Consider the following 25,464-nt stretch of genomic DNA (forward strand, 5'->3'; position numbering starts at 1 on the left):
TAGGTTAGTCAAAATTTAACAAAATATTTATATTTTATTTATGAATAATATATAAATAATTATAAAATTTATATATCTAATTTATCGATTCGATTTGATTATTTTTTCAATTATTTTTTAGTAAAACCAAAAATAAATCAAATAATATCAATTATCAAAATTTAAAACCAAATCAAACTATAGCTTACCTAAGATATAGTTATAGCAATTTATTATAAATAAATTAAAAGTTATGTTAAATGAAAGAGACAAAATACAACAGAGTAGGACTTCTTTTAAAATTCCAAGAAGATAAGAGGCTTGTGTATAATAATGTAGAGAAACATCAGGGACGTCTCAGCAATTAAAAATATCTTTATAAAATACACATGTACCTGGCAATAATTCACGACGAGGGAAAATGGCGGGAAAGGAGGACAGTAGCAAAAATACGGCACCGAATTCGAAATCGGAGAAAATGGAGGACGAAAAATCGGAGGTATCATGGAGGAAAGAAGTCGACACGAATCTCAAGAGGCTCCATTCTATGCTATTTGGAGCAGACGTAGCTCTCAAAAGTAAGGATTTCAGTTCTGCAACAGTACTTGGACTAGGACTTATCGGCTTCCTCGATTCCCATTCTCATTCAGACGTCGACGAGGCCTTCATTCGTCCTATTCGTCGTGAAGCTCTGTCAAATTTTGATTCTGCTCGAAGCTCCCTCATAACTGAATCCGATCGGTACACTTCGTTTCTATTTAATGGTTTATATTTTTGTAATTTCTTTAAATGCTAGTAAATAGATGTTCAGTAATTGATGTCTGAACTCTAACCATAAACTAGATGCTCTGAATTTCGTATCTCCGACAATCGTTTGGACGGACTGTAGTATGTGTATGGTATAGACTAGTTTTTTTCCTTCATTCTAAGCTACTTTGAGAATATAGACTGAATGAGCGTGGATTTGGAGGTTAATTTTTGACTTTAAATATTATTTTGCTCTATTTTGATTTCTCAAAAGGCATTTTGATGCAATTTAGTTCTCACCTCATGAGTGTGTGTCATTTCAGAGATTTCAGTAAAGATGCTTCAGCCTTATCTGTTTCTTTTGAGCTAACTTTAATCGAATTTTCTGTTAGCCTTGTAAACAGTTTTGAAATATCGGCGCGGTTTAGTAAAATTGAGGAGAAAACATGAAGAATGATGTGACCTATTTTACCTGTTAATCTATGTCTGTTAGCCTAGCAAAAACTTTTGAAATATCAACATGGTTTAGTAAAATGAGGCAAAAACATGAAGAATGATGTGATTCTATTTTTCTTTTTAATCGAATTTTCTGCTTGCCTTGGAAAAACTTTTGAAATATCAGCATGGTTTAGTAAAATTGATGTGAAAACATGAAGAATGATGTGATTCTATTTTTCCTTTTAATATTTTTTTTTGTTAAGACCTGCAATTTTTTTGTAAAATATCAGCATGGTTTAGCAAAATTGAGGAGAAAACATGAAGAATAATGTGATCCTTTTTTTTCTTTATTCTCTTTCATTTTAAAAGCTATCATTGGTCAAACGAACCAACAGTAAATTGGTTCATTCTATATAAAGAGTCAATTGAGGTATATTGTGATTTTTCTTCCGTGAAGTATTATTCCTCTGAGAAGGATACATTACTTCAATTGCATCATTCATTCTTTTCTCACAGCTCGAAGACAAACAGAATAGTACAAGTATTTCCTTCTTTTTTTTGTTTACAATTTTGAACCTGTAAGAATCATTTTGTTCATCATTTCACGAGTCACTCATATTAGTAATATAAATAATTCGATGAACCAATATGTTCTTACATGTTGAAGTTGCTGATCTTTGCTATATATCTTCAGCCATGCCTTTGAACAAGCAGGGAGAGATCCAGGCTGCATATTTGCCCAAGGAAAAAATATTGACATTGAGAAGATTAAGCAGTCTAAGTACTTTCTTTCTCTTTGTCAGCAACATGAAGACACAGCTAAAGGTGAACAGGTGTGTGGACTAATAATTTGCTTATTTCCTTTTTTCTTTTCTATCACCAGCACTGAGAATCCTATTTACATGCTTGTTGTTTTTTCTTTGGTTTTCCCTTTCTTTTGAATTCGCTATATCTATAAAAACTTAATTCAAGTTACTTTCCATTGCTTGTGAATAAAGAGTGATCGTTTTGAGAATACGTGAAGTCATTTGAAGTGTATTATCTTGCAGGGAAATCAATTAAACAGACATGCCAATGTGGGTAGCCGAACCTTGAAAACACCTGCACACACTAGTCCAAGAGATTTCTCCTTGATAAAAAATAGAAGCTTTGCAAATGATAGTAGCCCAGAGGTTCTTCCTATTGATAGGTTTCACTCAAAGCATGTGGACATTAAAGATGGAGAGGAAGAAAGAACTTGTGTCAATGGTTCCAAAACAAGACGGTTGTACAGGGAAAGCAGTGGCTCTAGAGATGAAAACATTTCATCCCCCTTGTGCACTGAAGAAGCTGATGTTGATGCTTCTCCAAATGGATTTGTCACTGCTAGAGCAAAACTGGTACCTCTTTCAATTTTCATGGAAGCTTCTTGAATGTTGAGTTACGTATGTTATCATAGCTACAAACCTACAACTTTCTGAAACAATATGTTTTAGGCTTTTATTTTGTCTAATTAAGACTGTCTGACTTGTTTGCTTAAATGCACAGAGAAGAATTCCTTGGCTGACAACCAACTTATTTTTGTTCACATTATTGATTCTTTTCCCCCTATTCTTAATCCAAAATGTTATGTGAAAGTCCAATCAACAAACATAAGGGTCTGGTTCACAGTTCTTGATTCCCTAATTAAAACCCATAAGTACTCAGGTGGACCCTTCCCCAAGGAGGGAATGATTAAATGCAATGCGATAAAAGCTTATCCTATTTAGCAGAAACTTTGTATGCTACATAAGGTCAAATTTTAGATTAAGAGGAAGAAGAGTATATTTTAATAACGACTAAGACAGTTGGTGTAACAGGAGAGAATTTTATGGACTTAGATTTCGATAGAAGAAGACAGTTGATCAACTCCTTAAACCCAAGGGAATGCTACGCCATTGCAAGTTAAAATGTTTTTCAATCAGTGCATTATTTCCAGCCTATTGCTAGTGTAAATGGCAGTGTAATGTGCATGCAGCCATGATTCCTAACATGAACGTCATCACTGTTAGCAAGTGTATTTATTGCTGTAAACATATAGCTGGCATGGGTGAATGATGTCATACCTTTTAGCATCCATACAGAAGCACTGGTTATTTAAAAAGAGACTGATTGATTTTCAAGAAAGCAATTATATAATCTGATAAATGTGTTTTTTAAATTGAGCAACAACTCTGAGCTGTAGTATCAATTTGCTTTGTTTATTAAGAACTGCCGTTCTTGAAACTTCTCAGATTTGTAAATCTTTTGTTTAGCTTATTTTGTTTTGTTTTATGTGTGTCCATTCTGATCATTTCATGCTGTAGGAAATGGACACAAGACATAAGCGAGGGTTGAGTAGATCACCAAGTGCTTCAATCTCCCCACAAAACGATAACACCTTGATGAACAAAGGCTGTGGAGTCAGGTCCTATGGTTTTCCACGCCGTGGCATACGGGGCAATTTTGTTCCTCCTATCAGAGGTAGTAGTGGCAATAATGTAGGCAATGTTACTTCACGCACTTCTGGGAAAGGAGAAGATACACTTGATGATTCAACAAGGAGATGGTTAGTTGACTTTTTGCTTGTTTTGTATCAGTAGAGATCTACTTTGAGCTAACTGTGCTATTTAATTCAAGTTATATTAGCTTAGTCCATTTTACAAAGATGATCACAAGATGATCTAAAAGGTGTTTCATAATGCGAAATGCTTGTCCTAATTCTTCATATTATATACCATTCAGTTTGGAAATGTTAGTTGGTCCTGATGGTGAGCTTCCTGAGAAATTGAGGAATATAGAGCCTCGACTTATTGAGCATATCAGCAATGAGATTATGCACCGGGATCCCAATGTGCGGTGGAATGACATTGCTGGCCTGGAACATGCTAAAAAATGTGTGACTGAGATGGTCATCTGGCCATTATTACGTCCAGACATATTCAAAGGCTGCCGATCTCCAGGTCGAGGTCTTCTTCTGTTTGGTCCACCAGTAAGTTCTTAGTCCACCAGGTCAAGACAGGTTTAGAAGAAAGCAGTTTTCTTTGAACTTATAAATCTCTCATGCTTTAGGGAACTGGCAAAACAATGATAGGGAAAGCTATTGCTGGAGAGGCAAAAGCAACCTTCTTTTACATATCTGCCAGCTCTTTGACAAGCAAGTGGGTATGTTGTATGTTTGTATATGTATATTGTTCTATGAAAACTGAAATGTACCTGATCCCTTTTCTCGAAAGAAAAGGAGGATGAAACGCCCAACCTCCTGCAAGATAGTTAACTATTATATGCATCACGATAAATAAGGAAATGGGGACGCCACTGTTTTTAAGCTACGAATTCATCTATTGTATCTCAAATCTTACAGGAACAATAATCTCTTTGTAGGCAGCATAAACATTTTACCTTGCGTACAATTTTATAGTGAGCCACTAGGTTTATGATATGAAATACCCAGTGAATAAACAATAAACTGGAGATCTCCCAAGTCATTTGGAGTCTTAACTGGTCTAGCTGTAAAATTTCATGTAATTCATACCTGGGAATTTGATAAGAAATGACAAGGAAATGTAAGGATTACTATAATCTAGTGCATGAGACTTGCGTTACAGCTATCTTGTTCTAGATATCTATTTAAAGGTGGATGGAACTGTCTTGGCAAATGATTTTGAGTTCATGATTGTAGATTGGAGAGGGGGAGAAGCTGGTGAGGGCACTTTTTGGAGTGGCCAGTTGTCGTCAGCCAGCTGTTATTTTCGTTGATGAAATAGATTCTCTGTTGTCTCAGGTATGTAACTCTCTGACACTTCAGTGTAAAGAGAAATCTTTTCCTTAGTGCATAATTTCTGCATACTGAATGGGATGCAATATTTGAAAAAGATCATATCTTGCAAATTGCTTCCTTCCTTCCTTTTCTAACAAATGGAAATGTTGGATTTAATCAGAATTGTGTCTGAGTCATGTAGTGATGAGGGGAAAAAAACATGTAGTGATGAGGAATTTATTTCTCTTGTCAACTCATCAGCTAGCAGATGTTGAAATTGGTATTATACCTACTTTTGACTCCCTACTAATCCGGGACTTTTGGCATTTTCGAAAAAATAGTTTAGAATCATTGGGGGAAAAAGAAACAAAAGGGCGACCCAAAACATAAAAAGAAATGATTTATAGTAGAGAATTCAGTGTTCTCTACTTGTGAATTTTTTGACTGACATTGTGGTTGAAAACTTCATAAGGCTGCAGTACAAGTTAGAAGGTAAACATCAATCATACATGTATACATGTATACGTGCATATTAGAGAATCTATTTTTAGTTTTTGGCTGGACTTTACTTCTCCATAAGCTGATTGCCAAGTAGGGATAGAGACCTTTCTAAAAGACTTTACATGATTGCAGCGCAAGTCAGAAGGTGAACATGAATCTAGTAGGCGCCTGAAGACACAATTTCTGATTGAGATGGAAGGCTTTGACAATGTGAGCGAACAGATTCTTCTTATAGGTGATTTCTAAATCCCTCTACACTTCAGCATGTTAAGAGAGAAGCAGATTCCCATTTAAAAACCACGTAACATTCCAATCACAAACCTATGCCAGTCAAAAGTTTCTTTGTTTTCCCAAGAGGTGTGCGTTGTGGATGAATCCATGAGGTGTAGTTTGTATACTGGGCAATCAAATGAGAAATTTAAATCTGCCAGTTTCCTTTTTACTACAGAAAAATATTTAATTTAGTTACTAGCAGAAGAAAATTTGATGGTATTATTCATGGAAACAGGTGCAACAAACAGGCCCCAAGAGCTTGATGAGGCTGCAAGGAGACGGCTTACTAAAAGACTTTATGTTCCACTTCCTTCCTCAGGTGCAAGCTAGAGCCTCATTTTTAAAAATCATGAATGGAATACTGTGACCAGTATTGTTGACCATATATCTTGGAATACAGAAGCACGAGCTTGGATTGCCAAGAGTCTATTGGAGAAGGATGGGTTGTTTAAGCTTTCAGATGACGATATTGTCTCCATTTGCAAATTTACGGAAGGTATTCGCAACTCATGTTGCTAACATTCAAAAACATTAAGACCCATCTGATGAGGCCATAGTTTTGTCCATCGTTCCTATTTTTCTTTCTTCCTTTTATTTGTGAATTTCTTATTTATCATGTTTTGCTTAAATTTTCAGGGTATTCTGGGTCTGACATGAAGAATTTAGTGAAGGATGCTTCCATGGGTCCATTGAGGGAAGCTCTAAGGCACGGTATTGAAATTACAAAGCTAAAGAAGGAGGATATGAGGCCAGTAACTCTTCAGGTAATTTGCAGGCATGCAAAAACAGCAAAAGTTAGATGCTGTTATGGAAACAAAAGAAAGAACTAACTCAGTTGCATACTAGTCCGTAATTTTCTCATCACAGCATTTTCAATATGTTGTTTTGCACAGGACTTTGAGAGTGCATTACAAGAGGTAAGGCCTTCTGTGTCTTTGAATGAACTTGGTGCATACGAGGACTGGAACAAACAGTTTGGAAGCTTAGCACTTTAAGAGCCAGAGGAATGATCACATCAGAGAAAATAATGTAAGTTGCATGACTTTTACATTCCTTGCGAGAGTGCTGGCAGATGATCCATGGATTCTCATTTCATGTTCAGCTACACGAGGGATATGTAAATTCGTCTGCTACCTAAATGACCCATCCAGATCAAGAAGAATCTTCCATATGCCAGACAATTTAGGTATTTTGCAGCATAGTTGATGTCGATTGTTCAGTTTCTGTTTTCCAATAGCTAAATCATTGTCAAAATAGTTGTTAACCTATTGGGACTTTGTTAAAGAGAAAAAAAATTAACCTTTTTTTTTTTACTTTAGGTAGAAAAATGATGAGGGAATCCTTTGGAAAGAACAAAAAAATTGTTTGCACGACCAATACATATTTCTCTTCAATCGTTGCAAATTTAAAATCACTTCCACTGGAAATTGAGTTTTTTGTGCAGCATCCTGTGTGTTTTGTCGAGGGGCTGGAGAAGGAAATACAAATCATAAATAAAAGTGATATCAGTAAAAGTTAATAGGGCATCATGCCTCGTGGAGATTTTTTTATTTTATTATTATTTATTTAAATAGAACAGAAATTTATATATTAAATTGGTTCATTATAAACATGAGGGGCATTCCCACTTGAATAATAGTGGTCGTGGTATGGCCATTTTGGCTTGAAATCGTTCTAACAAAAATAGTTCCTAATAGTTCTCTTCTCACATAAAGTCAATGTAGTTGAGAATTTTTCTCATTACTCAATTGAGTATTTTTTTCGTAGTAAGTTGCTCAATTTTCTGTCTCTCAACTATAAATATTTTACCTTATAAAATTAATCAATTGTTAATATTTCACTTAAAAAATCACCCTATCAAGTTAAGTAGTTTTTTCATTAAATTTTATTGAAATCAATTTTTGTTTTAAAGTAATTTTTTGAATAAATAATAAAATGTTCATTTAATTATTTTATAAATTTTGTTGGAACACAATTTTTGTTTTAAACTGTTTTTAAAAAAAATAATAAGATGCTTACATATAAAAAAGATTATATTTCAACAAATTTAAAAGTATTTATTTTTAAATAAACCTGCAACCTTAACTGAACATGCATTAGTGACCTCTTTGGTGGAGGTGCTTGTTCAATTGTGTTCTCCGTCCCTCTCGTTTGTCCCAGATGAGTCCTGTCAGGAGCATTCTCTTCAAGATCTACGCTATTGAAGTCAATGAAGAAAATACGTAATAAGATTATATTTTAATAAAATAATTAAAATGAGCATCGTATTATTTTTTAAGAAATTAGTTTTAAACAAAAATGTGTTTCAATAAATAATTTAAAATGAGCATCTAATTATTTTTTAATAAAAGTAATTTAAAATTAAATTGTTTTTCAACAAAATTTAATTAATAAATTATTTAAATTGGTGGGAGACTTTCTAAGTAAAATATCAATAGTTGAGTGACTTTGAGGGTGAAATAATCATAGTCTAGTAACTTTGAAGTTATAAAAGAAAGTTAATGACTTTTTGTGATAAGAATCATTAGTTGAATAATTTTCAGTGGGAAAATCCTTAGTTTCATAAAAAAAAAAAAAAAACTATCAGTGGAATGATCAAATTGGTAAAACTCAGTACATATGAATAAATATGTAGTTATGCTCCTAGCTGCCCGCCAGGAATCTGTTTCGAGATTGGTAAGGTCAGCTCCCCTGCAGGCTGCANATTATTTTTTAATAAAAGTAATTTAAAATAAAAATTGTGTTTCAACAAAATTTAATTAATAAATTATTTAAATTGGTGGGAGACTTTCTAAGTACAATATCAATAGTTGAGTGACTTTGATGGTGAAATAATCATAGTCTAGTAACTTTGAAGTTATAAAAGAAAGTTAATGACTTTTTGTGATAAGAATCATTAGTTGAATAATTTTCAGTGAGAAAATCCTTAGTTTCATAAAAAAAAAAAAAACTATCAGTGGAATGATCATATTGGTAAAACTCAGTACATATGAATAAATATGTAGTTATGCTCCTAGCTGCCCGCCAGGAATCTGTTTCGAGATTGGTAAGGTCAGCTCCCCTGCAAGCTGCAGGTCTGGATTAAACAAGTTCTATTGAGTTTAAATAAGTTGATAAAGAATTGCGTCTACTTAGCACTTCTTGAACCAACGCAACAAAAAATATATACTATTGTTTATGGCATCTGACTTGGTTGCAATTTAATAACAAATAGTTAGTTGCCTATGTAAATCTTGAAAATAGTTTTATATATAGCGTGAAGATAACGCATGTGTCTTCCAACTTGATAAGAATACAGTAATTAAAAAAGAAAAACATGCAAGCTGTAATATATAAGAGTATATTCTAAAGCATAGAAACAAATTTATTTTAACAACTTGGGTAGAATGGAAATCAGTTTGATTTTCAACTCTCACGTAGTTGGTACTTAAACCTTATAGACTAGTATATCTATACTATTTTTTATTCAATATTTTTCCTTTCCTTCCGATTGGTGCCAAAGTTAGAGATCTGTACCTTACTTCTTTTTGGTATTGTAGTCTTACCATGCGGCTATACTTATCGGTTTAATGTAAATATAACTTACTACTTTTTCTGCCCATTATTTATTTGATTACGCGGATAACATATGTTTCAAGAAGGGATTGAAGAGTAGAAATATGAACAGGAAATATGCCACAAACCACTTCTATCTTGTAAAACAAATTTCTCTTGGTACACAATGAAGGATTTCAATTTCTTTCTTCTCTAGTTAATTCCTTTCTCACAAGCTTTTTGTTTCCAGTCCAAGTGTAGAGAAAAGATTACAGGGGAAATAAATAAAAAAGAGGATGGTAGAATTGTCTTGGCTATTAAAACCTTTAAACAAAGTTGAAATAATACTCCATCCTTGAGGATGTGAACCAGTAGCTGCTGTATTGATCGATCGGTAAAACCAATAAATATTCTCAGGAATTAAAGGTAGAAAATGAAATAAATTCTTTAGAGATAATGGTGGCAGCTGTTGGAAGGAGAACTCGTTGGAGCATGTGAAGGAAGAGACTTAGGGATCATCTAAATTAATGTTTTTAGTTTTATGGACAAAAATCTTAAAACCACCAGCCATATGAGCTGTTAGGAGTGGCAAAAACACAGGAGGATCTGAACAAGCTGGTCTGATTTGGAAGCGCATCAATATTGAAGATACAACATACTTCATTTGAATAAAGGCCAATTCTTTCCCAAGGCAAACTCTTGGACCTGCTTGGAAGACTGGAAACTTGTACAAATTTGATGCCTGCTCTGCTCCTCCTTCATCTTCTTCTGAATTCTGCATCCATCTCTCTGGTTTAAACTCTAACCTGTCCTTCCCCCACAAGTTTTCCATCCTCCCCATACCATAGGGGAAGTAGGTCACTCTATTGCCAGCTTTGATACGAGTACCATCTGGCAAAATATCATCAGCAATTGCATGCTTTGAATCCCATGCAACTGGTGGATAGAGTCTCATTGTCTCACAGAGGCAAGCTTTCAAGAATTTCATCTCTCTCAATGTCTCATGCTTTGTTAGTGTTTCAGCTTCTATAAACCTTAGCTCCTTGGAAACCAATTCATTTTCTATCTCAGGATGGAGAGTAAGTAGATAAAACAACCAAGTCATTGCCGCAGATATTGTGTCTCTTCCTGCTATAATGAAGCTTATCACCATGTCCCTGACTTCCTCCTCATCAAAGTTTGCTGCCAATATCAGTTTTGAAAGAAGATCTTTACTGATCTCTTGCTGGTTTTCTCCTCTGATCTTAATCTTTCTCTCGCGGATGATATTAGCGACTGATGAATGGATTTGATCAATGGCTAGTCTCAGCTGTCTTTCAGATCCAATATTTAACCATCTTTTCACCTTCCATATGGCAGATATAGGAGCAGCCCCTCTACCAGCACATATTTGTGAAGCCCTTTCAAAGGCATGTAGCAGAGGCGAAAATGGAAGAGAATGATTGAGGCAACATGGATCAAACCCCAAGGAAACTTTGCAAACGACATCAAATCCAAGTCTTCTTAACAAGTCTTGCAAGTCAAAAGCTCTATTTTCAGCCTCCATTAAGTCTAACATAGGCAACAACTTGTTCTCCACCTCTTCTTTGAGGGCATTCACAACGTAATCTCTCAAACACCTTGCGGTGAACTCATGGCTAACCATCTTGCGCTGTTTGTACCATATATCTCCATCCACATTGAATATACCATTTCCAAGAAAATCACCAAGAATTTCATTGAACGGCTTGCCTTTAGGAAAATTGTCAAAGTTGGTTTTGAGCATGTACTCTACATTGTGTGGATTAGCTGTTACTATGGTCCTCCGAGCACCTAATCTGTCTATCACGATTGTTTTTGTTGGTGACTGAGAGAGAAGATGAGTGTACCAATCTAAGAGACGATAGCGGTTCTTGTAAAATGGAATCAGGCAACCTATGATGGGGTAAGTTGGCGGTCCTTCAAAGCCTCTGGCACCTTGCTGGAATTGTTCAACAATGACATACGATAGATATAGAATTAGTGTTAGACAAAGAAATGGAAGAATGAAGAAGGGGTATGTGGTGAAGATGGAGAGGAAGGTGACCATGACCATGTCTTCTAATATATTTTAAACAAAGAGAAGTGTGTACATATATATAAGTAATAAACTAGATCGGTCTATATATAATATGCTTATTGACACATGTATAAATAAATCAATAGCTGTGATTGATCTGTCTTTTTGGAATATTAGAAAGTCGAGTAGCTAGGTGGTTCCAAGTTTTCACTTGTATGCTTTTCTTTAAAGCATTGTAATTTTGTAGACTCGGAATATATGATTTGTCCTTTATGATAGCGGTTTTTACTACTCTAGTAAACTATGAATTCAATTGAATTGTATTCTGATCATGCATTTTAATTTCATGAAGTCAATATATAGTTGATTAGAGAGAATATATATATATATCTTTTCTTTATTACCGCATTTTCTTAATTACTTTGTAATTTCTGAGTTTAATAAAGAAGAAGGCAACGAAATAGCATCTTCTGGAACACCTATCCAAATTGATACTATCTTGTTTGTGGAGGGAAGGAATTAAAAGGAAGGGAAACTGGAATGTCGAGGGATTTTCTTTGTTTGGATGGCAATCAAAATAGAATAATTAAGTACTACTAATTTCAACATTACTCTCCTCTTATAAAACCATATTCTAATTCCGGCCCTCAAACTCAAATCCTTCACACCAAGTAATCCTAAAGTATTCCGCACACTCAACCATAATTAATAAGTAGTATTTTATCTGTTCAATTTTTACTTTATTCAAACACATTAAGATAATAATTAATATTCTTTAATATTGAGAATATAATTGAAAACTAAGGACCCGTTTGGTCATAGATTTTCCAAGTAAAATTTAGGAAAAACTTTGGCAAATAGTGTTTGTCTATTACTTGGCAAATTTGGCAAACAACCGAAATTCCCAAATACTAGAAAAAACTAGTATTTGAGCCAAATCTCATTATTTGAGATCTTTTAAAAATTCAAATTTTACACCACTTTTTTTCTCTTTTACAAAAACACCATTATAGTAGTTGTTTGCGCTGTATTACATAATTTTTACGTGAACACCAAAGTAGTGATAAAATATTCAGTGAATATGAAAGTGATGATATGGTTGTTGATGAAAATGATGAAAAATCGGCTCATGGTAATAAAGTCATGTGTTTTGTCTACTTCATGATGTATGAAATGATGCTTGTTGAACTCACTCCAAACTATCACATTGCTCCAGTGTCATGGACACTATTTGTTATTTGTTGCGACGAAGATCCAATTGATTTGTAATACAAACTTATAGTTAATTTTGATAGTTTTTAAACCTTATGGATATAAATCATATTTTTTCTAAAAAGGTGAAATATATTTTCCAAATACTATGGCCAAACACATGGTGAAATTTTCACCCAAATAATATTTGCCAAAAGTATTTGAAAATCTACTGCTAAACGCTACCCAAGTGCCAATCTTAATCTTTCATCTTAAAGGTGATATTTTTTTGAGCTGTTAATTTTGAACGGAGAATATCAACTAATTCTGAATCCGTGACAATTTGTTACGTTGCTCAATGTGGTGTTTTGAGTTGACACGTCATGAAGTACAATAGTAATTATTTTGTTGGTAGCTGACAAATCGCCAAGGGAGATACCATTACTTAAGAGATTAACTTATGCTCCACAACTTTGACATTTATTTGGTTTTGTACTTGATAGATAGAGACTAATGCTCTACAACTTTGACATTTGTCATGACTCATGAATTGATACAGGCTACTACCCACTGCATGCCTGTTATGGCATCATCACTACCCCACTTCCACACAGAGTTAAGCCAAAAGTAGTATATAACGATGAAGTATTAAACGAAGATAAGATTCACATTCACATTCATTCCAATCCAACGGTTGGGGAGATATTGACAAACAACTTTTGAGGCTATTAACTTATCCTTGAATTCAAGACATGTGAAATAGAGAAAGACAAAACGAGTGCAACAGTGATGCCGGACTTAACATCATCTTGTTGCCGTCGAGATTTTCAGTAACTACGAATCATATCTTTCCGCTTCTATTACTACTCAAAAAATATTTCTCATCACTTTCTAACATTTTCGACTTCCCACGAGCTAGTCGCCGGATATAGGTAACACTAACCAGAATCAGAGATCGGACCGTTTTATTTTTTATATATGTATAGTATAGATAGGGTCTAATTCATCGGTGACCCCCTAAAATTGACAGTAATTTTTATTTAGATACTTTAACTAGGCTTTGTTCATTTTAGACATTTTATGTTAGGCTTCGTTGTGTCATTTTGGCACTTTCAGCTGACATGGCAAAGTGAGTGTTATACACTCGCAATTGACGCGTGAGGAGCTGATTTAGTCTATTTTATTTTATTTTTTCTCTTCTTCTTTCCCATTATATAGCCACTATCTCTCCCATTACGTCTCAAAGCTTAAAGTACTTCAATGGAGGTTAAATCTTTTGTTATAATAATTTCAATTTAAATTTCGCACTACAAACTCAGATAGACCCAAAATGAAACAAGAAATCGAACAAATCATGTAAAGTTCACCCACAATAATCCTAAAATAGAAGCAAAAAAAACTCAATTTTTACTATGTAAATGTTAATCTCACTAACCTTGAGCCCTAATTAAACTACAAATATCACAAAATTAAAGAAAAAGAGACGCAATCTTAAAAATATGAACCATTGTTGTTATACATTTGCACCTTTTCGCCCTAAACCAAATTAAGAAATGGGAGGGAGGGTGCTATGAATGGAGAATATGGCAGAAAAAAATCATGAAAAAGAGGAATAAAACGGGGAAGATGGCTGTGTGGTTGTGGGTGTGACGGAAAAGATAATGAAAATGAAGGAATATGATAGAGTAGATTGTGTGGGTGTGGGTTTATGATAGAAAAAACAAGGCTCAAAAATAATAAAAATGGAGTAATACAATGGAGAGGATGAATGGGAAAGATGACTAGGGAAGTTGTGAGAGGGGGTGGGGGTTGCATTTTTCTTTAAATTTGTCAAATATTTTATTTAATTTTTTGGGATAAAAAGACCACATGTCATTTATTCATTGGTTACTTTGTCATGCATTTTAATTCTTATTTTTTCTCTTTAATATGATAGATTTTTAATGAGTTGGCATGATATAATTGGGCATCTAATCAACGTGGACGCACTTGGTTAACTCACACTTGAAGTAAACATGTGCTGGTGAAAAAAGTGTTAAAAATGACTCAATAGGATTAGATGTCTAAAATAAACAAGACCTAATTAAAATATCTAAGTGAAAATTGTTACCAACTTTAGGGGGCCGCTGATGGATTTGACCTATTATTTAATTGTGCACTCTCATAATCGATAATCAAAACTCATGTGTTAGCACGGTGTGACTTAAGTATGTATGAAACATTTACTTCCATGGCTTATACTCCCTCCATTTCATATTAATTAAATTGTTGAGGTGTTTCACATCTTTTAAGAAAAGAAAATTAAGACATAAATTACGCTTAACTTTCCATTTTTATCCTTATTAACTATTCTCAAAATTATGATTAAAATAACTAAATATTAATTAATAACTAATTTCAATACTAACTAATGAAGGGTAAAATTGAAAAAACATTCTAAAAGTAGTCTTGAAAATTGAACAATTAAATTAATTTGAACAATGAAAAATGTTTCAACAATTCAATTAATATGAAATGGAGGGAGTACTAAATTTGCTCTGATTCCAAGAGAGAGAACGCTTCTTTCAACTTTCCGATTATTCGTGCTATCGTGTATATACTTCCAACTTAACTACGAATCATAACTCTCATACAATTCATGAATAGAATTCCAGGTAAGAAGAGATCAAACCATCCGATGCATCTTAGGAAACGTACGAAAAAATATTTAGTAGTATGAGAAAATAAATTGTTAGGTTTGAATTTATCATCATCTTTATCTTTTGTTTAACAATAATGCCTTTTAATCTTTCAGTTGATAATATAGTATTATATTACTATTAGAGGAATCTTATCTTTTATTTAGTTGGATATAAGATCTTATTTGTTAGTCTGAGTTGGTCCTAGTCAGAGAGTTATAATTGTTTTATAAGAATTTGACTTGTGCTTTGTTTATTTTGCCTCGTAGACTTTTCTAATGCAAATTGATTTTGACGTTCGCCTCTCTTTCCCCAAATCCTTTCTTTGAACCTCTTTTTCGAATGTGATCATTCTCCACCTCACCTGTCTACATATACGTATGAATGCACCTCAAACTCCTCATCTCATTTCATCCCATCCCACTTCACTTTCGTTCTTTTTAGAGGGCACTACATCTACTTTCGTTCTTTTTGGAGGGCACTACATCTACTTTCGTTAAATAACACAAACACGAATCTTGAACCTCATTCTGTGTCTCTATTGCGCAACCTATTCATAACTACAATATACAAGCACATGCTCAAAATGAAGAAAAACAAGCTACCTGTGGCGAAAGAATAGACTTCCACCGTTCCACATGGTGGTTGAGGCGGCAAGAAGATACAATCATCAGCTGGCGAGGAAGACGTAATACTATAACTACGCCTCTGTCCCAAACAAGTTTTGGGGAAGAGGACATAATAAGAGACCAAATTAATTGCAAAGTAAAGCAGAAATTCTAACCAGCTGTGATTGGAACCTCTCTTGCTTTCACATCAGTAGTTCCGTCATCCCAAAACTCAACAAATAATTAGGAGCTTATCCAGATCAAACTACAAAGGAATATAGAAAAATAGATACTGGGGAAGAAACTAGCACAATTGATTGTCAAGATGCAATCACTTCCAAATTATTATTATTATTATTTCCATTAGTATTTTGAGACAACATCAAGAAAACATTTTATTTTCATTTTTAAGCTAGGAAGATACAAACAACCATGCTATTTTCATTTTAAGCTAAGAAGATACAAACAACCATGTCATCTTCATTTTAAGCTAGGAAGATACAAACAACCATGTTTTTTCATTTTAAGCTAGGAAGATACAAACAACCATGGCCTGCGATGCTGAATACCGTCATCTGCTCAACACATGAAACACAGCCTAAAGATTTGCTTGACCAACTCGGACTTGAACCCGATGCCATGAGGTGTTCAGGATTCCTCTCAGATTCCAGACAGAATCTATACTTTCAGGTTGGACATTTGCAGATATATCCACCTATTGAACATAGAATATCAACTGAGAACGGAGCAAGAAAATTGGCAGACTGACGTCTTCCAGTGTAAAATAACATGAGAAAGCAACTTCTTAATGCATATAGCAAATTATGGGGTTGCTAGATGTGCCATTGTACATTTTTACGTTATAACTACAGTCCTTAGAATACTAAAAAGAATATTAACTAAAGTCTAAAACTGATCCTGGAAACATCTCATTCTAAAGATAGATTTCATCAGAAATTGTTGAAGTTAACAATTGAACCTTTTTTCTATTAGAATTAAGAAAACACACAAATTTTACAGATAACTAGAAACTTACCGCTTTAGCAACTATTTCCGCACTCTGTGGAATATTTGCCTCAGCTTCAAAAAAGACCCATGCCCATCTGTCACTGCTTGAATCATCAGCAATATATGGAATGCCAGTTCTCTGGTATCTGGTGGCTTCCTCCCAAGTTTTACCACCATCAATAGACACATCTACCCTTTCTATGCCACGCCCACCTCCTGATACTGCGTACCCCTTGATGGTTATCTGAAAACAAATAATGGCCGCTAGAACAACCTAACGAAGTACTATGACTGTCTACGTGCAGCAGGACAAAACAAGGCTGCATAACTGAACCATGCAAACTCATTTCTTTTCACTTACACGAGTATATGTAAAAGTGTCCATCAAAAAAATAAGATAAATGTCAAGAAATGCTTGAACAAAGTTTTATCATATTAAAACTGACCTTTCCATGCTTTACAACACTCACATCCTCCAGGGAACATATTGCGCTCTGTAACCAGAAAAGGGAATAGTAACTGTCAGCAATAGACAAATTTGAAGAAGTTGTAAAGCCATGTTGGTAAACAGCCAGATATAAATGCTAAAGTCAGGCCAGATCAATCAATCATTTGATCAACAGACAGTTAGCTAGTTGGACCATCTCAGATCTGGAAAATAGACACTCTTAAAAGTAATCACAAGGCTTTCTACTTTCTAGAACCATCATGTAAAGAACTCTAGTAACACCATATCTCAGGGACATCAATCCTTATTTATTATACAAGAAAAGAGAAGTTCTGACACAGTGTTATTGCAAATCAAAAACCCAGTTTTAATATTCTATCAAACAAATTAGAACACATGCATCAACCATTTAAATCCAACTGTCATTTCCAACTAAGTGTTTCTCTCAAGTTCAACGAACTCTCTGTGTAATGTAACTAAGTATTCTTTCGACAACATGTGAGTTAAAACAGAAAAAAATATATATATTCAAAGTTGAAGTTCCACATAAGTACAAAACACCACATAACTTAGAAAATTGGGGTAACGCAATCCACAAGTAACTCACAAAGTTCATACAAGTACAATTTAGCAAGTTATTGTATCCGAATAAAATGACCAAGGTTATGCTTGCTTCAAAAAAATCGAAAAGGTTTTGCAAAAATCTGAAAAGATTTTCGAGTACAAGCTTCCGAATTTTTGAAGCAAACGCCACCCAAAACTGTAATCATGAATTCCCAGTCTACCTATTTACAGGATAGATAAGTTTATATACAAAAAAACTAAACGAACCCCAATGAAAACCACCTACTGATGGGGAGAAATTTAACCAATTACCTGAACAGGGAAGTCCATCTGCGGTCTCCTAGTAGACCAGTTGATGTTATCCCAGTTCACTGTTGGTGGAAACATCTTGTAGTCTTTTTGCATAAAGAATCCCTGTCCAGCAGATATTGTGTTAACAAGTTCAAAAGAAAATGTTTCACCATCCTGAAGTTCTTAATACATAAATAACAACCTGGCATTCTTCGGCAATGATATTGATGTAATCAAGCCACTTAACTGAACGGGCACCTATCACACCAGGGACAACCACACGCAGTGGATAGCCATGATCCCTATTAATTGGCTTCACACGTGAATCCAGTAAGGTTAGTACAGTATGTTGAACAATCTACTTATCAGGTTTTAAAAGGAAATTGCAAGGGTGAAGGGCCGAAGCAGAAGTTTCCAAGCTGACACTCAAAATGCTAGTGTTCTCATTACCAAGATATTGAGCTTAGAAACAAAATTACAAAGATAATTCTAGAATAGCATACTCAAAATACCCCCAGACCTCACTTTGCTTGTAGGATTACACTGGGAATAATGTTGTTTTTATGCTCAAAATACCACTTTTTATTAAGAAGGCTCAACATGTTATTAGAAGTATAATTCTCTGTCAAATCAGATATCACCCTCTTTGTTCCCATTGATTGCTGTCTAATGGACTACTTAACCAAATAGATGACATTAATTTTAATTGGAAATAAATTCAGAAAGTCATCCCCAGTTGAAGCAATAAACTCAGAAAATTGCAGAATTAAACAACGATGTCATTGGATATTACAATAAGGCACAGCATTCAATACACGAGATTACAATTGATTGATACACTGAAAATGACTATAAACTCAAGTCAAACAGTCAAATTTAACACAATGTTCATCCTTCAATGAACCAGATAACTCCACAAAGTTAGAATTGAAGGACAAACCATTTGAATAGTTTGTTATATTGGATTTGCAAGTGACAAAGTGTGTTACTTCATGTCACATCAAGACCCAAAAAATAAGACATAAATTCTCCAACAGTTTCAAATAGGATTCTTTGGTTTGATTTTGAACAAATTGTAGAGAAACTTATTAACTGCACTATAAAATATTTCACAAGGGAAAATACAGACCCACAACAAATTTGTCTTTTTAAGTGTACAATAGGAAAGTTATAAAGAGATCAATCTATGTGGGTTGCTTAAAGCTTTTCTTATAGCATTATTTGTTTGATAAATTTTGTTGAAAAACTGGATATTATGTTGGAATGGGCTAAAAAGACATACACCAACTTAAATAATAGATAACACTAGTTGAATCATTGAGGGATTTCACTGAGCATGTTGTTGTTGTTAAAGCAACTACATTATTAGGAAAACTGAATAAGCAAAATAGGTCAAACTGATACAAGACCAAAGTTGCACACAACATTGAATGTAAAGCATGCCATCATTTTACTAGACAATAGAAGATGAAACTGAGAAAACAAACATATTTAATAAAGAAAGAAGACAGTGATTTGTATTACCTCTCCATTCATCTCATAAGCCAGCAGAACATCAGCTTCAGGGTTTGTAGCCTGACTCAATGGAATTGATGCCTTATAAGGACCTCCATTTTCCTCCTAGAATCATAAATATGTTGCTGAGCCAGGGGGGTTTTACAGCAAAGTTTATATTTCTAGTAAAGAAAAGTAAAAGAAGAAAAGAGAAAAAAGAAACAACATTTTCATCAATGAATAAGATATCCTACATAATCACCTTACACTTGTCAATGCTCACAAATTCAACATGTTTTCCTCCAGATTGCGTGATACTTGTCAAATAAGGTATTCCAACTAATTCAAGAACATCTGCCAATTTTGCTCCACCCCAAACAGCTGAAATGCACAACAATGTAACTAGTTAAATATAAATTTATTTATTTATATTAAAATGAGGCACCAACAAGCATTTTATACTAAACAGATTTTTCTCAAAAATAATTCCTAACACAGACAACTGGAAAAAGTGATTTTTAGTGGAGGGACCGATGCATCAGTATAAAATTAACTCCTGCCTCCATCATCTCGTCCAAATGTATGTTCCAATATCTTCTTGGAATTTCTCCTCATACCCTCCCCCCCTTTCCATATTTTAAAAAAAAAAGAGAGAGACAAGGAACCCTTGACTGAATAAATATTGTTCCAAGGGAACCTTCCCTTCTACCAGAAATACACGACCCAAACCATTATTATTTTTACTACCAAAGCAAATAACCATATCAAGTGCAGATAGTGAAAGAGGTGAATCTGTGGTTAGGAAACATTAAATCCTATATATATATATATATTCTGTCAGATAGATGCAAATGGTTTAATTAATTCTTTACCATAATCACTAGATAATGAATTAGAATAAAACGTAAGTTCTTATACTCCTTTCACTCAATCATTACAAGTTCCACAACTTATTACTCCATTTGTCCCAATTCATGTGTCATATTTTGATTAGGTAGTGTATTTTTTTACCTATGTTAAATTAAGCTTGAAATGTTGATTTGAATTTTTATTAAACAAGTACCAGGGGGTATATAGTAGAAATAATAACAGAAAATTTTGATACAGAAATATCACATTTTCCGAAAATCATTCTAAAGAAGACCATAAGAAGGACACATTAGCGGAGTAGAGTGAATTGGATTACTCTAGTACAAGTTTTGGTTCCTATGTTAAATTGTTGTTAAGTTTAATGTCCCAAGTCTCATATTTTTCTTATCATCTAACTCTCTCAAAGGAATACAAAACTAGGATATTTCTTAAGCTCTGTTGACTAGGCATCCAGTATTATTTACATTTGGTGCACACAACCACTTAACTATACATACAAAAAGAAGTCTTTACTTTAGAGAACTGCAACTTATCATCCAACTAGAAATACTGAAACAGGTAATGCAAGGCACATTTAGCATCTGACTCATGATCTTCGTTCTAAATTGATACTCCCAAAGAATGACACTTTTCTATAATTAGAAACAACATAACTATAAAATTACTCTTTTACCCTTAATGAATTGATATATAGTCACACAATTGCCTAAGATTTGTTTTAGACCACAAATTTCAAAAGACTTCTTTCTTTTTTAAACTTCGTGTCAAGTCAAACGGTACCACATAAATTAGGACAGAGGGAGTATTACATAAGCCCCTTAAGTTTTATTTAATAGGAAGCTCAATGAAATCTTGTTAAGTGCTAATAAGAAACAAACCCATCAGTTGTTATGCACATGAGTAGAAGTGTAGGACCTGATTAAAGTTCTTCAACTGAACTCTTTTTAATGGATTCTTTCAAAAATTGATTTCATGGGTCCGTGACATTACAATTACATTTAGTAAAGTCATACTCACATTAGACACTAAATACTTCAAGGAGAACTTACCAAAATAAGTGAGTAACAAACAAACAAACTACGAAGTCGATTAAATTATAAAGCATCGTGAAAGCAGCAGCGAGACATGTAAATATATAGGAAGTGAAACCTCTCAGAAGTAGAAGAAAAAGGGTACAACCCATACAAATCAGTTAAAGCAATCACATTTACCAAGTTTTGTATCACAAGAAGTTAAAAAGTAAAATGGGGGAGCTACAAAGGGGGCTTGGTGGTGGTCTCCTTGTCAATCCAAGGATGGAATAAAACATAGAAAAAACTACTGTATGTGTATGGTAATGTAGCAAGTTTACCAAGCAAAGTTCCTTTAATTTTATTATGTTAATACTAACTGTTCTAGACTTAAATAGAATTGCATTAGCAGAAATTTGGCGCATAATCTAAAAATTGTCTTTGGCTACTTAGAGAAGAGTGTGTATACATGATCATATGTAGAATGGAAATGGAAACTTCCTAGCATAAACATGTTGAACTTGCGAATTCTCCATACAATCTAGTTTATTTCCCAAGTTCACTACAGTAGTATATGAGAATTAGTTATCAGACCAAGCATTTAAATGATGAAAGCACTGCAGGTTTAATCAACTTACCATTTCCTAAAGCAGCAATATCCCAACCAACTCCTTTCACCGTTCGACTCTTGCTCATAGCAGTTCTTCTGTTACCAGCACACTAGAGAAGAACTAAACAAATTAGTTTTGCAAATAACTGAACGATCAACAGTAGTACATATTCCCCTCATGAAAATTTTATAAGATATGGCCCAAAAATTTCCTTTTCAATTTATCATTTCCCAGTCCATAATTCTCTCCCAGCAACTAACACAACGTTCTGGAGTCGGAGCATGAGAATTTACCTGTAAAGTGGCAGTAACGGTATATTTTGGAAGCTTACTGTTATTTATAAACAAAAAAAAAAATACATCAATTATTTGAGTGAGTAACATGAAAATTGAAGTATTGATGTAAAGGAGTCTGCAGTATCCTCACCAAATATCCTTCATAAACAAGTCTTTGGAATTTTTAATAAGACCACTCAGAGAAACGGAATACCTGAAGAATGGCCAAGCACTCTCAGCAAGAAAGCTCTTAAAAAAATAACAGGATTTTACAAAAAAAAGCCAAAGTATAAAACCTCTCTATGTCATCCACTACTGGTATGGGTCCGTGGTTTCTCTTGTAGAAGAAATCAACAGGAGTGACATAAGATGAAATCAGAGCTGAACGAGTTGGCTCGGCATTAAAAGGTTCCTACACAAAAATTAGATAATCAGCAATTCCCGTAATGATTCGATCAGCATACAATCTTAACCAATTATCAGAAAATCGCAATAGAAACTCCACCATAAGGATGAAAATATAATACGATTCGGAATAACTACCATTGACTCTCAAAAATTGAGGGTTCAGATGATCGGAAAACTTAATTGCAGCGATCATTACAGACATGTTGCAGTGTGGCAAAGGAATAAAGAAGAAGGGAATTTTATAGATTAACCTTGGCGTTAATTTTAAGGCAAGGATGGCGAGGGGGCTCTCGCGAATAATCGGAAGGCCCTCTAATCCCAGGCATTTCTCACTTCCTCAGTTTTCTTTGCCGCCGGCTTCACTTTAGTCCTGCTACGTGTGTGAGTTGTGAGAGTGATGAGGAGATTTGTACAAATATTGGAGCGGCCTCACTACCTAACGAATTTGAGGCTAAGAAGAGAAGCTATTCATGTAATGGGAAATCTAACGGTGCGGTGTGACTTCTGACGTGTATTATTGTCGAGGTCGCCTTTGATTGCCACGGTGGATTATTGTATATTTCACTTCACCATATGTACATGTCGCCAGGCCAGCTCATTGTTTTTGGCTTTAATAAGCGAGCAGTGTCAAGTGAAATAAGGTTGAAATAGCTCATAATTATTTTAATTAAATTTTAATTTATTACTCCTCTATTCATTTTTATTTGTCACACTTTATTTGCATACACATTAAAGATCGTTTGATAGAGTGTATTAGAAAAAATAATACATATATTAGCCTTATGTATTACTAGTACCTTATTTGGTACTCTTTTTGAACCTCTGTATAACTAATGCACTTTATTGTGTATAGTCTTTTAACTATAGGAGTAGGTGTAAAATGGTCTCTTAACTATACACACGGGTTTAGTCCTTTAACTATTCAAAAACTTATCAACTTTGGTCCCTTAACTAGACACTTACCGGTTTTAGTCCCTTAATTATAAATTTGCCGATTTTAGTCTTTTAAGTATTCAAAAACTTATCAGGTTTGGTCTTTCCCCACTTTTTAATACAAATAGCCTAGGTTTATATTAATAGAAATTTTCGTAAAATAAAATCTTTAACCTATTTTTTTAATTAAATTGTTTCTCTATTCCAACCTTTTTTTCTTCAAACTACTCTTATGAAAAGAACAATAATGTCAACGATTCAAAATAAAATTAATGAGGAAAAAAGATATAAGTCTTAATTTTATTCAATGAAGGATAAAATTAAGCATATAGTTGTTGTTAATGACTTAAATCCGCACTTGAATATACTAATCAGTGCGGATTTTATTTAATTTACCCAAATTTCTTTATGTAAAATAAAATGAATAGAATAATAAAATTGATCTATTTTTTTAAAAAAAAAAATTGCAAATCTATCATTTTATAAATTTTCATTTCTAAAAAATAAAACAAATTCCGTTCCCTGAAGTTATTGGAGTACAAACTTTGAATTTAACGGGTAATGATTTTTTTTCTTTTTATAATAAAGTTTAGCATATTCAAGTCCTTAGTAGCAATAATATGCTTCATTTTATCCTCCATTGAATAAAATTATAACTTATATTTTCTTTCCTCGTGAATTTTATTTTAAATCGTTGAGGTTAAAGTTATTCGNTTTTCATTTCTAAAAAATTAAACAAATTCCGTTCCATGAAGTCATTGGAGTACAAACTTTGGATTTAATGGGTAATGATTTTTTCTTTTTATAATAAAGTTTAGCATATTCAAGTCCTTAGTAGCAATAATATGCTTCATTTTATCCTCCATTGAATAAAATTATAACTTATACAGTATTTTCTTTCCTCGTGAATTTTATTTTAAATCGTTGAAGTTAAAGTTATTCGCATAAGGTTAATTTGAAGAAAAAGTAGCAGAGAGAAAGAAACAACAAAAAAAATTGCTAAAGGATTTATTTCTAGAGGCATAGATTCCGTTAATATAAACCTAAGTTATTTGTATTAAAAAAATGAACAAAGATCAAATTTGATAAGTATTTGAATACTTAAAGAACTAAAATTGGTAAGTTTATAGTTAGGGACTAAAACCGTTAGGTGTATAGTTAAGGGACCAAAACTGATAAATTTTTGAATAATTAAAGAATTAAATCCGTTAAGTGTATAGTTAAGAGACATTTTAGACCTACTCTTAAAGTTAAGGGACTATTTATGTCATTTTCTCTGTATTAAGGTGTGCATAGCTAATACCATGGATTTCTAGGTATTAGTAATGCAATGATTTTAATGCATGCATTAATATGATAAAAGACTCAATATCCCCTCAAAACCTTTTTTACATCTTTTCTACCATAAAAAGTGAAGGGTGTCTTTGTAAATAATTTTTTTAATACAATACATACTATTTTTAATGCATCAAACCAGACCGTGCATTAAAATAATTTATGTATAATTAATGCAAACATAACTAATAGATGCATTCTTAATGCAAGTATTACTAATACACTCTATTTAACATTATTCTTATACACTCGACCAAACTATTCCTATTAAATGATATCTTGGAAAATAATTTGGAAAACAAATATTTAATGTTGAGGGTATAACATGAAAAAATTATTGTCTTTCTTGATATATCAAAAATATCAAATAAAAATAAAAATCTATTTTAGAAATAAGTTACAAATAAAAGTGAACGGATAAAGTATTAAATAACTTATTAAAATCATATTTTGGATTAGATAGATCAATGTGA

The 25,464-nt window shown here is 33.4% G+C and overlaps 3 protein-coding genes across 8 annotated transcripts; 1 reads left to right on the plus strand and 2 right to left on the minus strand.

Annotated features, from left to right (window-relative positions):
* Positions 1-394: 394 nt before the first annotated feature.
* LOC125849017 (ATPase family AAA domain-containing protein FIGL1) lies at positions 395-7,236 on the plus strand. Of its 5 annotated transcripts, XR_007444575.1 has the most exons (14): positions 395-720; positions 1,859-1,997; positions 2,214-2,543; positions 3,489-3,730; positions 3,907-4,153; positions 4,234-4,326; positions 4,844-4,945; positions 5,555-5,657; positions 5,931-6,014; positions 6,096-6,191; positions 6,332-6,459; positions 6,589-6,724; positions 6,798-6,881; positions 7,140-7,210. XR_007444575.1 is itself a non-coding variant. In XM_049528993.1 (13 exons), the coding sequence occupies exons 1-12, from the start codon at positions 401-403 to the stop codon at positions 6,688-6,690; spliced, it is 1,986 nt and encodes a 661-aa protein (XP_049384950.1). In that variant the 5' UTR covers positions 395-400; the 3' UTR covers positions 6,691-6,724; positions 7,140-7,236. The 5 variants fall into 5 exon arrangements, 3 of the variants coding, with proteins under 3 accessions (XP_049384950.1, XP_049384948.1, XP_049384947.1); XR_007444574.1 differs by having other exon boundaries at positions 6,589-6,881; positions 7,140-7,204; XM_049528993.1 differs by lacking the exon at positions 6,798-6,881 and having other exon boundaries at positions 7,140-7,236.
* A 2,205-nt stretch (positions 7,237-9,441) lies between these two features.
* Positions 9,442-11,303, minus strand: LOC125849018 (cytochrome P450 94B3). Its single transcript, XM_049528994.1, has one exon. The coding sequence runs from the start codon at positions 11,301-11,303 to the stop codon at positions 9,738-9,740; it is 1,566 nt and encodes a 521-aa protein (XP_049384951.1). The 3' UTR covers positions 9,442-9,737.
* Positions 11,304-16,075: 4,772 nt separating this feature from the next.
* On the minus strand, positions 16,076-23,302 carry LOC125849020 (sulfite oxidase). 2 transcript variants are annotated; one of them, XR_007444576.1, is made up of 13 exons: positions 22,975-23,222; positions 22,612-22,727; positions 22,467-22,529; positions 22,334-22,370; positions 22,068-22,149; positions 19,812-19,930; positions 19,580-19,675; positions 18,258-18,368; positions 18,077-18,178; positions 17,199-17,246; positions 16,781-16,996; positions 16,280-16,459; positions 16,076-16,203 (listed from the first exon to the last, which is right to left on the minus strand). XR_007444576.1 is itself a non-coding variant. In XM_049528996.1 (12 exons), exons 1-12 carry the CDS (start codon positions 23,047-23,049, stop codon positions 16,343-16,345), a joined length of 1,182 nt encoding a protein of 393 aa, XP_049384953.1. In that variant the 5' UTR covers positions 23,050-23,302; the 3' UTR covers positions 16,076-16,342. The 2 variants fall into 2 exon arrangements, 1 of the variants encoding a protein (XP_049384953.1); XM_049528996.1 differs by having other exon boundaries at positions 16,076-16,459; positions 22,975-23,302.
* Positions 23,303-25,464: the final 2,162 nt, after the last annotated feature.

Source organism: Solanum stenotomum, chromosome 12, assembly GCF_019186545.1.
Source record: "Solanum stenotomum isolate F172 chromosome 12, ASM1918654v1, whole genome shotgun sequence".
Classification (NCBI taxonomy): domain Eukaryota; kingdom Viridiplantae; phylum Streptophyta; class Magnoliopsida; order Solanales; family Solanaceae; genus Solanum; species Solanum stenotomum.